This window comes from Coregonus clupeaformis, chromosome 18 (assembly GCF_020615455.1).
Source record: "Coregonus clupeaformis isolate EN_2021a chromosome 18, ASM2061545v1, whole genome shotgun sequence".
Classification (NCBI taxonomy): Eukaryota; Metazoa; Chordata; class Actinopteri; order Salmoniformes; family Salmonidae; genus Coregonus; species Coregonus clupeaformis.
In genome coordinates, this window is record NC_059209.1 from 45115248 (window position 1) to 45128423 (window position 13176).

Sequence of the window (13176 nt, forward strand, 5' to 3'; positions counted from 1 at the left end):
TTTGAACTATAGTGCAAAGTTCAAGGTCTTTTATATTTTACATTTACATTTTAGTCATTTAGCAGACGCTCTTATCCAGAGTGACTTACAGTTAGTGCATACATTTTCATACTGGCCCCCCATGGGAAACAAACGCACAACCCTGGCGTTGCAAGCGCCATGCTCTACCAACTGAGCTACAGGGGACTACATACTTTTTACATACTTTAAGATTGAGAGCCCTCAGTGACACTCCATTAAATTACATTGTTTAACAAAAATAATAAGTGAATCCAGTAAAACACAGCATTGATCACTTGCATTTTATTTGAGCTCCAGTGTTATATACTGTAGCAGCATTACCACAATCATTTAACATTCTTGTACTGTAGATGGCACTCTATTGTCATAAATCATCCCAGTTTCCCCGTCGTTTTGTTGTGCGCAAAAAGCAGCAAAAATGTTACATGATGAACATCCCTGGATAAGATATAAATTCACCAAATCTCCATTAACACATATAATCACTCTTATTCATGGGGCATACATAATACCTATACTTAAAGTACATTATATTGAAATGATCTCATGGTCAAGTTATACAAGCTAGATAATAAGCAAGGTTTTAAGACTTTTTTTTTGTCCCTTAGATATCTAGGGCTGTAATGTAATGTGTCTGAACAAGGCAAGACCTGTGTTCTGTGGATACTTTATCAAAAATGATTCAGAAGTTAAAGTACATAAGACTGAATCCCTGAACCAGATTAGTTAGTCTAATTATTTTATTTAAAACATATCATCCAACCCATGTAACTATCCATTTCTAACTCCAGTTTTCTTAAATAAAAGGTCAGTTCTGCTCAACATCTAAGACTACATAGGATCAGTATTATTTGAAGAGGGGTTGAAATATCTGGAGAGTGCTTTTTTAATATAATTAATTCTATCAATTGTATGACCAGCATTTCTTAAAACATAAGATTAATAAAAATTGAATGAAATGCATAGAACAGAAGTGGCATGTTTGCATTTGTATAGTAAGTAACATGCATGATATATAATTGTCTGGAGTTCCCCTTCACAGAACTAGTAATCAAATGAATGAACCTTCAGCTGTCCAGTATTGTTGTCAATAAGATCGACTTTAAATCAACCTAAATGTGTTACTGTGTTGCATATTCGTTTACATTTACAATAGCTGTGATATTTAGAAAAACATTTGTGTAACTCTATAAAACACACACCCACAAAAGGCTCACATTAAACTGACTTAAAATTGAAATAAAGAGATAAATGGTCATGCAGTGTGCCAACTTCTTTCCATTATGAATACTGCAACATCGTAGGTTTCACCACTGCTCACCTGCTAGTCCCAGTTTAGACTCAATGTCCCCTTCAACCAAACACTTCAGCCTTCATAGAAATGTTTGAAGAAATTCTCATCTCTACCTTTCATGAAAATGCTGAGGCACACACAGTGACTTTTTAAACAGCCTCAAGACAGCCAAATGACTAGCTCAACTAAAGTAGTCCAAAGAATAAGATGCTAAAGCTTTTTTGGCAGGAGATTATGCTTGGAATGAGAGGCCTGCCAATAAGCACGAGGACAGGAATGAGTGCTTCAGTTTACAGGTAGGTTCACCGCTACAGGTTTGCAAATGGGAAGCATACAATACAATGCATATCTTTGAGATTTTAACAAGGAATAAACCTACATTTCTAAGGGACTGTGATCTTTGGAGATCTCATAGAACCATCTGTACTTCACTGGTGAAAAAACCCAACAACATTTTATTAAAAGCAAACAAACAAATCTTGCAGCTTTGTGGATTACAGCAATATGTGGAGGAATGTCTGCCTTCTGAGTGGAAAACTCAGAGCCAAGAGCCTGGGAAGAGAGCAGGGAGAGCACAGGAAGTGACTAAAATGGGCCAAACAAAAATAATAAATAGAGCGTGCCAACCAGCTGATCTGGTAACCCATTAGTACTGGGCCCATTGTTACAGACTGTACCCAATGCTTAAAGGACTCGCCCGATTAACTGCCCTGGGCTGCAGTGGTACTCATTCCAAATTCTGCTGTCTGGAACATTGAGTTTTTTAATTTTTTTTTAATCTGTCAAATTTGCTCATCTCACATAAAATCATTTTAATAGAGATGTCAACTATGTACATTATTACAAGCATGATATTTTTTATCAAAAGCTAAATATGAACATCACAGATGTGTCTGAATGCAGAGACGAGGCAATCCATGCCACCAGCCTCTGACAGGTTTTGTGCTAATGTTTGGTTCACCTGAGGACCTGCATAATGAAATGCCTCCTGGGAAACAATCACTCACTAAAATATACAAACGCTGCCTCTTCTCTGCAACATAGAATGTTATATAATTTATACTAAACACTCACATTGGTGTGATTCCAGAGCATACTACTGTGCTCAAACAAGACTAATATTTGGGCCGTTATGGCCTATACACCTTTGTTATTGAGAGGGATTCCAGTAACCTCTCAGGAAAAGGGGGCAGACTTACTTCACTGTGTGGTCAAAATAACTGAACTACTAAACTAATGCAGACTTTGAGTGGCGCAGAGGTTTGAATGAAGACCTATCTAAAGTGAAAATACCCAGCACAACATTTAGGGGTTGAGCCAAAAGGGAATGATGCACTACTGTATGTAACTCTCAGAACTGCATTTCCAACACAGAACAGAAAAAGGTTTAGGCTAGCTCAGACTATAGGCACATTGTATGATGCCAACCTTCTGGCCAAGGAAAAATAACAATATGGTCCTATTTCAGTACATTTGGTTTTGACATCAGTGGTTTCTTGCTATGATTGATGAAAAGGTAACATATAAAGACCATATGATTATGATAATGGAGATAACAATGATGATCAATCCAATCCATTTCTATTAAGGACATGGAAACCACAAAAAGCTTTGAAGTAGTGGCAGCCTTCAATGATAAAGAGGCACTTTGAAAGCGCAATTGTGTCTACTGTGCAGCAAAACTCAGGAATGTGTTCAATCAAACAGTCCTTTATAAATACACAAGGAAATAAAACAAGCAAACAGCTATGTGTCTCTTCCGAATCCATAAAACGCAAGCCCTGGTAAGCAAGTCAAACAAATAAAAAGTTCCCATATCAGATCTATAAACATACTGTATGAATGTAGCCCAACATAATAATAAAAATACTGTCACCAGATAGTGATAGACGAAGTTGGTAGTGTTGTGTGCTTAGTGAACAGGTGATTTGGGAAAAGGGCCTGTTGCCATATCTGAAGATGCCCTTTTCTCTGCATTACTGGAAAGACTAATCATCTCTGGGCAGCTCCTGTTCATGTAACAGCCTCCACTCCTCTAATGAATGACACTGCGAAATAGAAGGGCTTGCTTGGTAGGAAAGTGAAGGGTAAGGAGTGCCACGGTCTACCACAGCAAGTCTTTCAAACTTCCTCCATTGCAGTGACTTCCCTTTGAATTATTATACAAAAGCACACACAGATATAAATTATGAACACGATGTCGCCTCCATGATGAGGCTTTTTGCATTGATTCCACAGGAGAGCAAGGAGCCTCTAGTACAGGTGTGGTCACATTGTGGTCTACCCCCTCCACAGCCCTTCCTCAGACTGGGCCTGCTGTCCCAGCCTCTCGCTCCATCTGCTGCTTGGTCAGGAAGTACTTAAAGAACTCATAGACTGACCATGCGATGGCAGTGGAGGGCATCTGGTATATGACCCGGGCCTGGATCCCTTTGAAGAAGGCAGCCATGCCACCGAGGCGATACACTGTCCTGAAGGCATTGGCCATGCCTGTGAGGTGACCACTGATGTGCATGGAGCTGAGCGCTACGTTCTCCTGTGTGTTGAGCAGGGTCTTACACACGTCTAGCGGGGTGGTTATGGCTGCAGACACAGCCCCCGCCGCAGCCCCAGACAGTATGTGGCTGCCGGGGTGGTACTGTCTGTGGGGGTTGAGGCGCTCCTGCATCAGCTCATAGGTCATAAAGTGGACCGCCTGGAAGGGAATGTTCATGGCCAGCTGTGTGCTGTAGCTGCGGTAGAAGGCTGCGAGCCCCTCAGTGCGCTGTATAGTCCGAACACAGTCCAACAGGTTCCGGTAGGGAGAGTTGTACATCTGCATCCGCTGTTTCACCACTAAAACACCATTAAAGACAGCACCACCACACAGACAGGGAAATTAAGAGAAGGGGGTTAATATACTGTACAAATCTAACACTCCAAAGCCCCCTTTGAAAGCCTTACCTTCAGCTGGGTTCATGACCGCGTCATGCAGCACAGTGGCCACACAGCCTGCCAGTCCTAGTTGGAACAAACACAGAGTCAGTCAGGCCTCCGCATGTTACCACCCATCAACATACAATACCTCACGTAATAATACATCAGTTCTCACCAAGCCAATTGTTTATACTGTTAGTTTATCAAAACTGCCAACACAACTACAACTATGGGGCCCCGTGTAGCTCAGTTGGTAGAGCATGGTGCTTGCAACGCCAGGGTTGTGGGTTCGATTCCCACTGGGGGCCAGTATGAAAAAAAATAAAAAAGTATGCACTCACTAACTAAGTCGCTCTGGATAAGAGCGTCTGCTAAATGACTAAAGATGTAAACTACCAAAACAATTAACTTCTTCCTGTGCCATGTTCCCTGACCTTCCAGTGTGTAGTGTGAGTTAGAATTCCAAGGGAAACAGAACTGTACTGCACCATTGGCTATGTGGCTGTTTCCTCCATTCTGAATGACCTCGCTGAGTGTGTGCTTGACACGTTCGTAGCAGGCAAAGTAGATGGCGTGGGCAGGGCCGGCCCCCAGCATTGTGATGTTGAGGCCCCTTAGGGGTCTGAGGAGACCCTCCGTCCGGACGATCCTTCTTAGGGCCTCGTACACGCTGCTGTACTGAGCCTTAGGGTCTGGCTGCAAACTCTGCATCCTGGTCTGGAGAAAGAAGGATATTTGAAGTGAGAGACCCTAGCTTCTCATGAAGTAGTCTATACAACCTGCTAAACTACAGACTATAGTCAAACCTCCACACTCACCTGGGTTTCGGAGGTTATAGTTTCTCCAGTGATTTGATGTCTCGCCATGTTTTTGATCATGTCTGTTCTTGGCAGAACTCATGTCCTTTCTGAGTGATGTGTGTGTGTGTGTGTGTGTGTGTGTGTGTGTGTGTTCCCAGGCCTAGGGTGGGGGGCTGTGGCAGTTCACTGTTATACCCTGCCATGCCAAGTTATTTGGACAGCACAAACAATGATTTTATTTGGCCCAAAATGTAGTGCAGCCCAAAAGACATGCCATGTTTTATTGTTCTTAGCATTTTGCCTTGTGTTCCCCCCCAATAATAAAATAGAAATTAAATTTCCTACAGATACATCTGGCTTGAGGGATTCATAAAACTTTGAGTTGAAGTTTGTCAAACTGAACTAAAACTCTACACAAATCACACACATTGTTGAGCACTACCTCAAGGAGCCTGATTCTGCATGTGCCTTCAAGACTAGCTTCTGTAGTCATCTTTTACTTACAGGTGACATTACTTATCTTGCATCTATCTCTCAACGTGTCTTTGAAAGGGTGAATGCAATGCCTTATCTGTAGTCTATACAACTATACACTGAGTATACAAGACATTAATAACACCTGCTCCTTCCATGACCGACTGACCAGGTGAATCCATGTGAAAGCTATAATCCCTTATTGATGTCACTTGTTAAATCCACTTCAATCTGTGTAGATGAAGGGGAGAAGACAGGTTAAAGAAGGATTTTTAAGGCTTGAGACAATTGAGACATGGATTGTGTATGTGTGCCATTCAGAGGGTGAATGGGCAAGACAAAATATTTAAGTGCCTTTGAACAGGGTATAGTAGTAGGTGCCAGGCGCACCAGTTTGTGTCAAGAACTGCACCGCTGCTGGGTTTTTCACGCTCAACAGTTTCCCATGTGTATCAAGAATGGTCCAACACCCAAAGGACATCCAGCCAACTTGACACAACTGTGGGAAGCATTAGAGTCAACATGGGCCAGCATCCCTGAGCAACACTTTCGACCCCTTGTAGAGTCCTTGCCCCGACGAATTGAGGCTGTTGTGAGGGCAAAAGGATGTGCAACTCAATATTAGGAAGGTGTTCCTAATGTTGGGTATATTCAGTATATATTTTACTGTTATTACCTAGGCAAAATGTATGGAATAAGCTAGCCTACCCATCATAACAAGGCACACCAACTAGCCAGAGACACAATTAGACAATTGAACTGAAGAGACAATGACCTTCATTCATTTATCAAACGCATACGTGCAGATTTGCTCAAACAATTCTGTACAAGGACTTTGATTTTGAACCTACTCCAATATTTGGGCAGCCCTGGTCCTCACCTGTTAAGGTTTTTCTGTTAACCTGTTTTCAGCATCTGATCCAAGCCTGGGAGAACAGAGAGGTATTGTCACAAGCTGACAAATGAGTTAGCCTAGTGAGCGTACTTTTGTAAACAAAAAGGATCTACTCAGGAAAACCTGGCTCACTGAAGTGGCTCACTATTTAACAATGTAGGCCTAATCCTTGAGCGAGTTAGGATTCAGCCCTTAGTTAACAGCAGCAGGCCTACTGCATGTCTGTAGCTTACCTCCCTATTATGTTATTATCTCAACCTCCTCATCCAAGTAATTCCATCTACTTAGCAACTTTGCTCTAGAGAAACCACAACACATTACAGCTTCACAGGATTATCTCTGCATGATATCAGTTAGGCTGCATGATGTACTGTATAATAGACATATATAAAATGTTGAAGGTTTATAGATGTATATTTAATACTATTTACTTTAACAATATAATCACATTCCTGCAGAAGTGCTACTGTAGTTGAGCTCTAAGGGGGAAGGGGGGGGGGGACCACACAAGCAGTTGATATGTGTGGAGAATGAGATACCCCTGCAGACGGTAGTAGTGTGACCCTGCACCCTGGGAAGGGGAGCAGGCTCAGAGCTGTAATACTGATACATGTTGGACCTCTGCCCAGGTGCTGGCCACCCCCTGTCAGAGCCTCCTTTAAGTGATAAGTAAAGTGTCCCCTCCCCTCTTAAGCATCACTGAAGTGAGACGTTTCTAAAAACAAATTGAGCGATTTGGTGAAGAAAGAGTACAGAATGAGACTGTGCTGTCAAACATTTTTCTATTTTTCTATACTCTACGCTCATTAAGTACTTCTGGGCTCAGCCTTGCAGAGAGAGACTTGTCCTGCCTCTGTCTGTAATCATTTGGCCACTTGACAAAACAGAGCTTGCTTTATCCCAGTTGGCGTTTATCACAGCCTCTGGCAATTACAACGCCTCTGGCAATTAAAATGGCTACTCTTTCTGGCTGTGCCAAAGAACTAGGAAACTAGCCTATTGATCGAATATTAGACAAACTTGGTGACCTTATTTCATCTGGTTTATTTTCTCACCTTGTCCGACAACTAAGTAATGTAAAATCTCCAACAATGTAATAATTAGGAGAAATAAATCTGCTGCATGACACACAATGAGTCATTTGTTTGCGTTGTTCTACTGCAACTGATCTTAGTTTACTACCAGGAAATGCATTCCTGATGGGCTTAAAAGGCACAGTGCAGTCAAAGGCGTGATATTTTGAGTGTTTTATATATATTTCCACACTATGACGTAGGAATAATACTGAAATTGTGAAAATGATGATAATGCCCTTTTAGTGTAAGAGCTGTTTGAAAAGGCCGCTGGAAATTTCAGCCTGCTTTGGTGGGATGGAGTTTTGGCCTGCCTGGAGACATCATCAGGCGGTATAAGTTAATAGACTAATAACAAAGTGGGTTCCAAACCTCTCTGCCAATAACAGCTAGTTCAGGTTACATATCCCTCCCATTAGTCTCATCCAATTAGGTACCTCACTCAGGCAGTCCTAGCAAAATGCTTGCTTGAGAAATTGCTCTTCACTAAGAAGCGCTATATATATTTTTTTTAACCATTTTAATTGAAAACATATCGCAGTAAGGTACTTAATTGTTAAATATACATTATTTGATATTGAGATAAAAACAGCTACATTGGATCTTTAAGACATACTTCATAAGAGGAAGCAGTAGATCTCAAAATAAAATAACACGATTTGGTGATGACACAGTAATAAAACTATTAGTAAGTATATGCTACCAGGATCTAGGGCTAGGCTAACTCTCTGTGAAGTCATAACAAAAGTATACCACAATTCCCATCTCCAATACATCCATGTGATCAACTCAAATAGTTTCGGTAACTGTATTTCTTAGCTAAGATTTTGGTTTTAAAAAACTCTTCACTTTCAGTTAACATTAATGGCACCCTTCCAACTGGCGAGGAGGAAGGGGACCCATTGGGCACTGGATTGGAAAAATTGCACCAGCTCATCCTGCTTATTTTGGGCTGGAGAGAAAAGCAGGGCTGGCGACAGCCAAATTCATTAAGGTTCTATGGCCAGCATAAGAAGTACTGTTTTTTCCCCACTCTTCCATGACAATGAATGGAGGTTGTAGTGTAGACATGGGGCAGGGAATCCCTGTTTCTGTGTGACACCGCTGCTTTAACTCTTCAGCAGGGAGTGACTTCATCAGCAGCAAGCTAACATCAGAAGCCTGAGAAACCTCAAACTGTAGGGGTTAAAGTCACCCTACCGTGATAGAACTGGGAGACCAGAACCTACTGGAGGCTATGGACGTCAGTGTATTCTGTGTTTCTTTTACATGAAAAGTAATGATTAAATATTTGTGCATGGCATGAGTGTAAATGCACTTCAGGAGTGCATCCCATGGCTAGCAGAGGCTGTAAGGCAGTTTGCTAATCAGCTGTAAAAGAGAAAGATAGTGCACACACCCTTTTTCTGTATGTGACTGATTCCAAATGCTTACACACTTGGAGATGAAGATAACACCCAACACTTCTAGTAGTAGCAAAGAGAGGGACGTATAGTTACTCCCTACAACTCTCCCACAAATAGAAAGTAAGGATAGCCCAGGTCCTGTGGTGTCATTCATGTAGGTCCTAAATCTAGTACATGGGTAATTGTTTTATGAATTCATGTAGCCTTTGTGAATTCTCAAGTTTGTTTGTCCACACTCAAAAATAAAGATTGTCAGTTATAACAATCATTATTACAAAGGAAAGTCAACAACCAGGTTATTGTTTCCTTACTTTACCAAGACTTGGTCAACACTTTCCTGCACTGTCACACGTCTCTCCTGAGACGAGAAATCCCCCTGGTGCCCTCTTTCTTCATCCCGCCTTCTCTGTGATTGCTTAATAGCCTCTGAGAAATGTCAGCCACTGAATAGGCCAAGCCCAATGACATACAATTGAAGTGATGAGCTTTTTTGTTGTTGTCATGTTTCCCATGTCACTAAACTTTTAGACCTAAGATACAGTATTTTTGTGGACAATTAGAAGTAGGCCTATAGGATATCTACATAACTCTAAACTATTCCTTCATAAAAAATTTGTTTATAGCATGGTCGTCCACGAAATGAGTTCCTTTTGCATCCCTTTGATACGTTAAGTAGAAATTGTGCACCAATATTTAATTTTAAGAGGAATAAAGACTTGCTAAAGTGCCAAAATGCAGCATTTTGATATGTCCCTCTGTGCATCCTCTAACTTCTAGAAAGATTAACCCACTTAACCCCAACATTTATCCAAGTTTTCACCAACATTATTGTAAAGCCCTAGTTATTTTGTTGCTTTGACAGTGATTTCTGAATATTATTATTTAGTTCATTTGATTAGTGATTCATTTTAAGGTTAAAAAAAACCTGTCCTCCATTTTAAGGTCAACCTTGTTACGTGAACTGAACTCTCATTTTAATTTGGTGAAACTATTCCTTTTGAGAAAAAAAATGTCTAAAAGAAACATTGAACATCTAATAGCCAAATCATAGTGTAAAAGCAGGTGAGCTGGATCTACTCTAACTACTACTCCATTTACTGGTGGAACACTGAATGGGTCGAGCATAACACGTCAGCCCTGTTACCCATAGACAGGCTAGACCTTTTTTAACATTGTACATTTTTTTGTGAAGCTTGCATTCAATTGCCCCGTCACAAGGGGATTTAGGGATGATTTAAGATGAAGTCGTCAACTTTTTTTCTGTGTTTTTTTCGAGATGGGAAAACATGTTTTTTTAGTGAACATGTGATCTTTATGACAGAATTATAAAATTTGGTGAAATAAAACGTTTTTTCACTAAGTTACTGCACTCAAAAGGCACCTAATTGGTGGAACAATGTGGCTATGTTTGGCTGTGTGTTGACCAGACGTGTAAAGTCTGGCTCTAAAACCTTCAGTTGTAAGACGGACAGCGTGAAAGGTCCAACTACAGATTCTTGCAGTTACAGAGGAGGAAGTGGCGACAATGGCTTGTGTAACCCTGTTGAATAGACACACAGGCTAATTTGGCTCCATGTCCGATCATCTCATTCTGATGGTCTGACTGAGATTTAAAAAGTTGGACTATGTAGCCTATACCTTTTTTGCCACAAGCTTTATTCTGTGTAGGTAGTAGGGTGTTCTCTGTTGATGTGTCAAGTCAAAAGTGTTTCTATGTACATGCAATGTACTTCAATAAATGTGTATGAATGAACTTCACTGAATGAGCTGGGAAATAATAACAACCGGTATGCAATGAGGGGGCATAGCAGGGGACAAAGTTCACAGCCACTTAAACTTAACTTGTATGTCCTCATATTATAGGTTACCTAGAAGCCCATAAACTTTGACTCTAGTCCAGGAATAAACAATTTGGTTTAGTATATTTTACATTGAACCGTGAAACAATATTAACCACCATCTACAGTTTGCCACAGTGTCAATTACATTTGAGCACCTTTGACAGCTCTAACCTGGCGCACAGCCATGTGACCGTCACCTTTTTGCCTCAATTGTCTGACAATCAGTTTAGTAAGTTCAGATGTGGGTACAGTCAAAAATTGTATAGAACAAATGGGCACTCTGTGTGGGCAATGTCAGAGAGCTATGTCTACATGTGCAGGCTTCACTCTGAACTTGAAGGCTGTTGGATTTGAAAGTTTTAGCAAACAAGCTAGCTAACTAAGCTAGTTAGCAGTTGTAGCTAAGTGTGCGGCTAAATACTGGAAAAGTTCAATTGCATGATGTTTCATTAATTAACAGGGCCAGTACGTTCAGGAAGACGGGGTATTTCACATATGCGAGCGAGTGTATTGCTATGCAAAGGCATGTCTCATAACGCTTAAGTTAGCTGGCTAGTAGCTGGCTAATTAGCGCTAGCGTCTAGCCAACTACCTAGCGTTCACACATGTAAAACTGGTAAGGTTATTTCCTCCCCTGCTTGCTGATGAGCTGGAACGCAGAAATGCATAATGATACGAATGAAAATGGTTATTGAGCCCATCACTTGGTTGACAGTTGTTGATGGGCTAGCTAGCTAGCTAGCATGCCTACCTTGACAGAGTCCACGGGGTACATCACGGTGTGCTCCAGGATTCCAGCCACGGCTCCGGCTGTCATGTGGATTGTCAATGAGGCATGAGGTGGCAAACTCTCGTAGTCACCGTCGCCTTCCGAAAGCTCTCCATCTTTACCTTTAATCTCCGACATCTCCAAGGTTGCCACCACCGGGTCAGCGCACAACTCCATGCGGGGGAGACTGATCAAAAGGAGATCTTTACACACAAGCACTGAATCGGCGGCATGGATAACCACAACATCATCAACGAGTTCGAGCGCCTAGATGACGTCAAAAGAATACACGATAGCTGTCTAGTTTGAGCAATGAACATCCAGAAAATCGAAAATGAGGCGGGACCAACAGCCGGAATTGTCCAATGAAAAGTAGCCCGCAAGTGATAGCCTGTTCACAGAATTGACAGAGCTTTTCAATGAGGGGGTTCGATTAATCTCGTCCTGGCGCTCTTGTGTGCGTGTTTTGCACCGGCTGCAAATTGATCGCATTCGATTTGGAACCGGGCTGCCTCCCAGACCTGAGCCAGATGCCCCGCTCTGTCCGACCGCGAAGTCTGCTCAAAACAAAAATGACTTAGTTAAACACGTGGGATTAGTAGGCTTCTGTGTTTTCCCATGCAAAGGGGATTGCTTTTGATAAAAACGGTTAATCTGCCTTCCCAATGAAAACTTCTAACATTTGTTTTATGGAAAATACATGTTGTATGTTTCTGGAAGATGCATCATGCTGCTGCTTTGTTGACAACATAACTGAGCCCTGCAGATTACTGTTCAAATTGAGAAAGGCACTCCTCTCTCCCGCTTTCGGCCAATGAAGTGATGGGCCATTGACCAGTTCAACCCTCGGCAGCTTAAATAATTCCCTCATTGACCATAATATGGACAAAATGGTCACAGTCATTGATCCCTGTCTATTTCAAAAGTAATACATTTTTACCCTTATTAAAACATAACCTACAATGCCAATATAATACAGCATGTGGCATGAGGAAGCACTCATAATATCATCAACATGAGCAGAGGGCTGCTAGCATGGAGAAGCCTACAAGGAGTGGAAACAGGCTAGGCTGCTGCATATTAAAACTCCTGCTGATGTATGTCATGATGATAGTGATGTAGCACATTCTTTTCTGAGCCTTTTTTTTCTATGAAGTTTATTTGTCAATGGTAGGCCTACTTATGATGTTTAATGCATACGGCACTGCATATGCCATATTGCATAAAGGTAAACTTAAATAAGAAATACTTTTTTTTAATGATTTGTTTTGGTGGTATGTAGGGTGTATTCTTCACCGAGGGCGGGTGCCTTGGTGTGTAGATTAGCAGGGTTGTGGTCCCCTTATCACACAACATCTGTTTAGTAAATGGTAGTAAAGCAATCTGAAACAGACAATGTTCAACCTCACCCTTTTTAGTAGAAGTGTGTCTGCCCCATTTGTGGTTTCCTATGTGGTTTTCCCAGACCAACAAGCCTGTATGATTGAGACTTGAGACTTGTTGCTTTGAAGTGACAGATATAGGAACTTAATTTGAGCCAGTTTGCTATAGCAGGAAAATAATCCTGCAGGCTGCAGCAACAGGAAATTTGAATTATTATGTGGATCATAATTACTGGACATTTTTGTAGGGGTTGATACATTTTTCGAAAGGGAAAATTAAGCCTTTTTAAACCTCAAATTCAAAT

The 13176-nt window shown here is 41.3% G+C and overlaps 1 protein-coding gene across 2 annotated transcripts; it reads right to left on the bottom strand.

Annotated features, from left to right (window-relative positions):
- Positions 1–287: 287 nt before the first annotated feature.
- On the bottom strand, positions 288–12200 carry slc25a37 (solute carrier family 25 member 37). 2 transcript variants are annotated; one of them, XM_041836183.2, is made up of 4 exons: positions 11472–12200; positions 4720–4948; positions 4259–4315; positions 288–4150 (listed from the first exon to the last, which is right to left on the bottom strand). In XM_041836183.2, the coding sequence occupies exons 1-4, from the start codon at positions 11664–11666 to the stop codon at positions 3618–3620; spliced, it is 1014 nt and encodes a 337-aa protein (XP_041692117.2). In that variant the 5' UTR covers positions 11667–12200; the 3' UTR covers positions 288–3617. The 2 variants fall into 2 exon arrangements, with proteins under 2 accessions (XP_041692117.2, XP_041692118.1); XM_041836184.2 differs by lacking the exon at positions 11472–12200 and adding an exon at positions 6386–7997.
- Between the last annotated feature and the right edge of the window lie 976 nt (positions 12201–13176).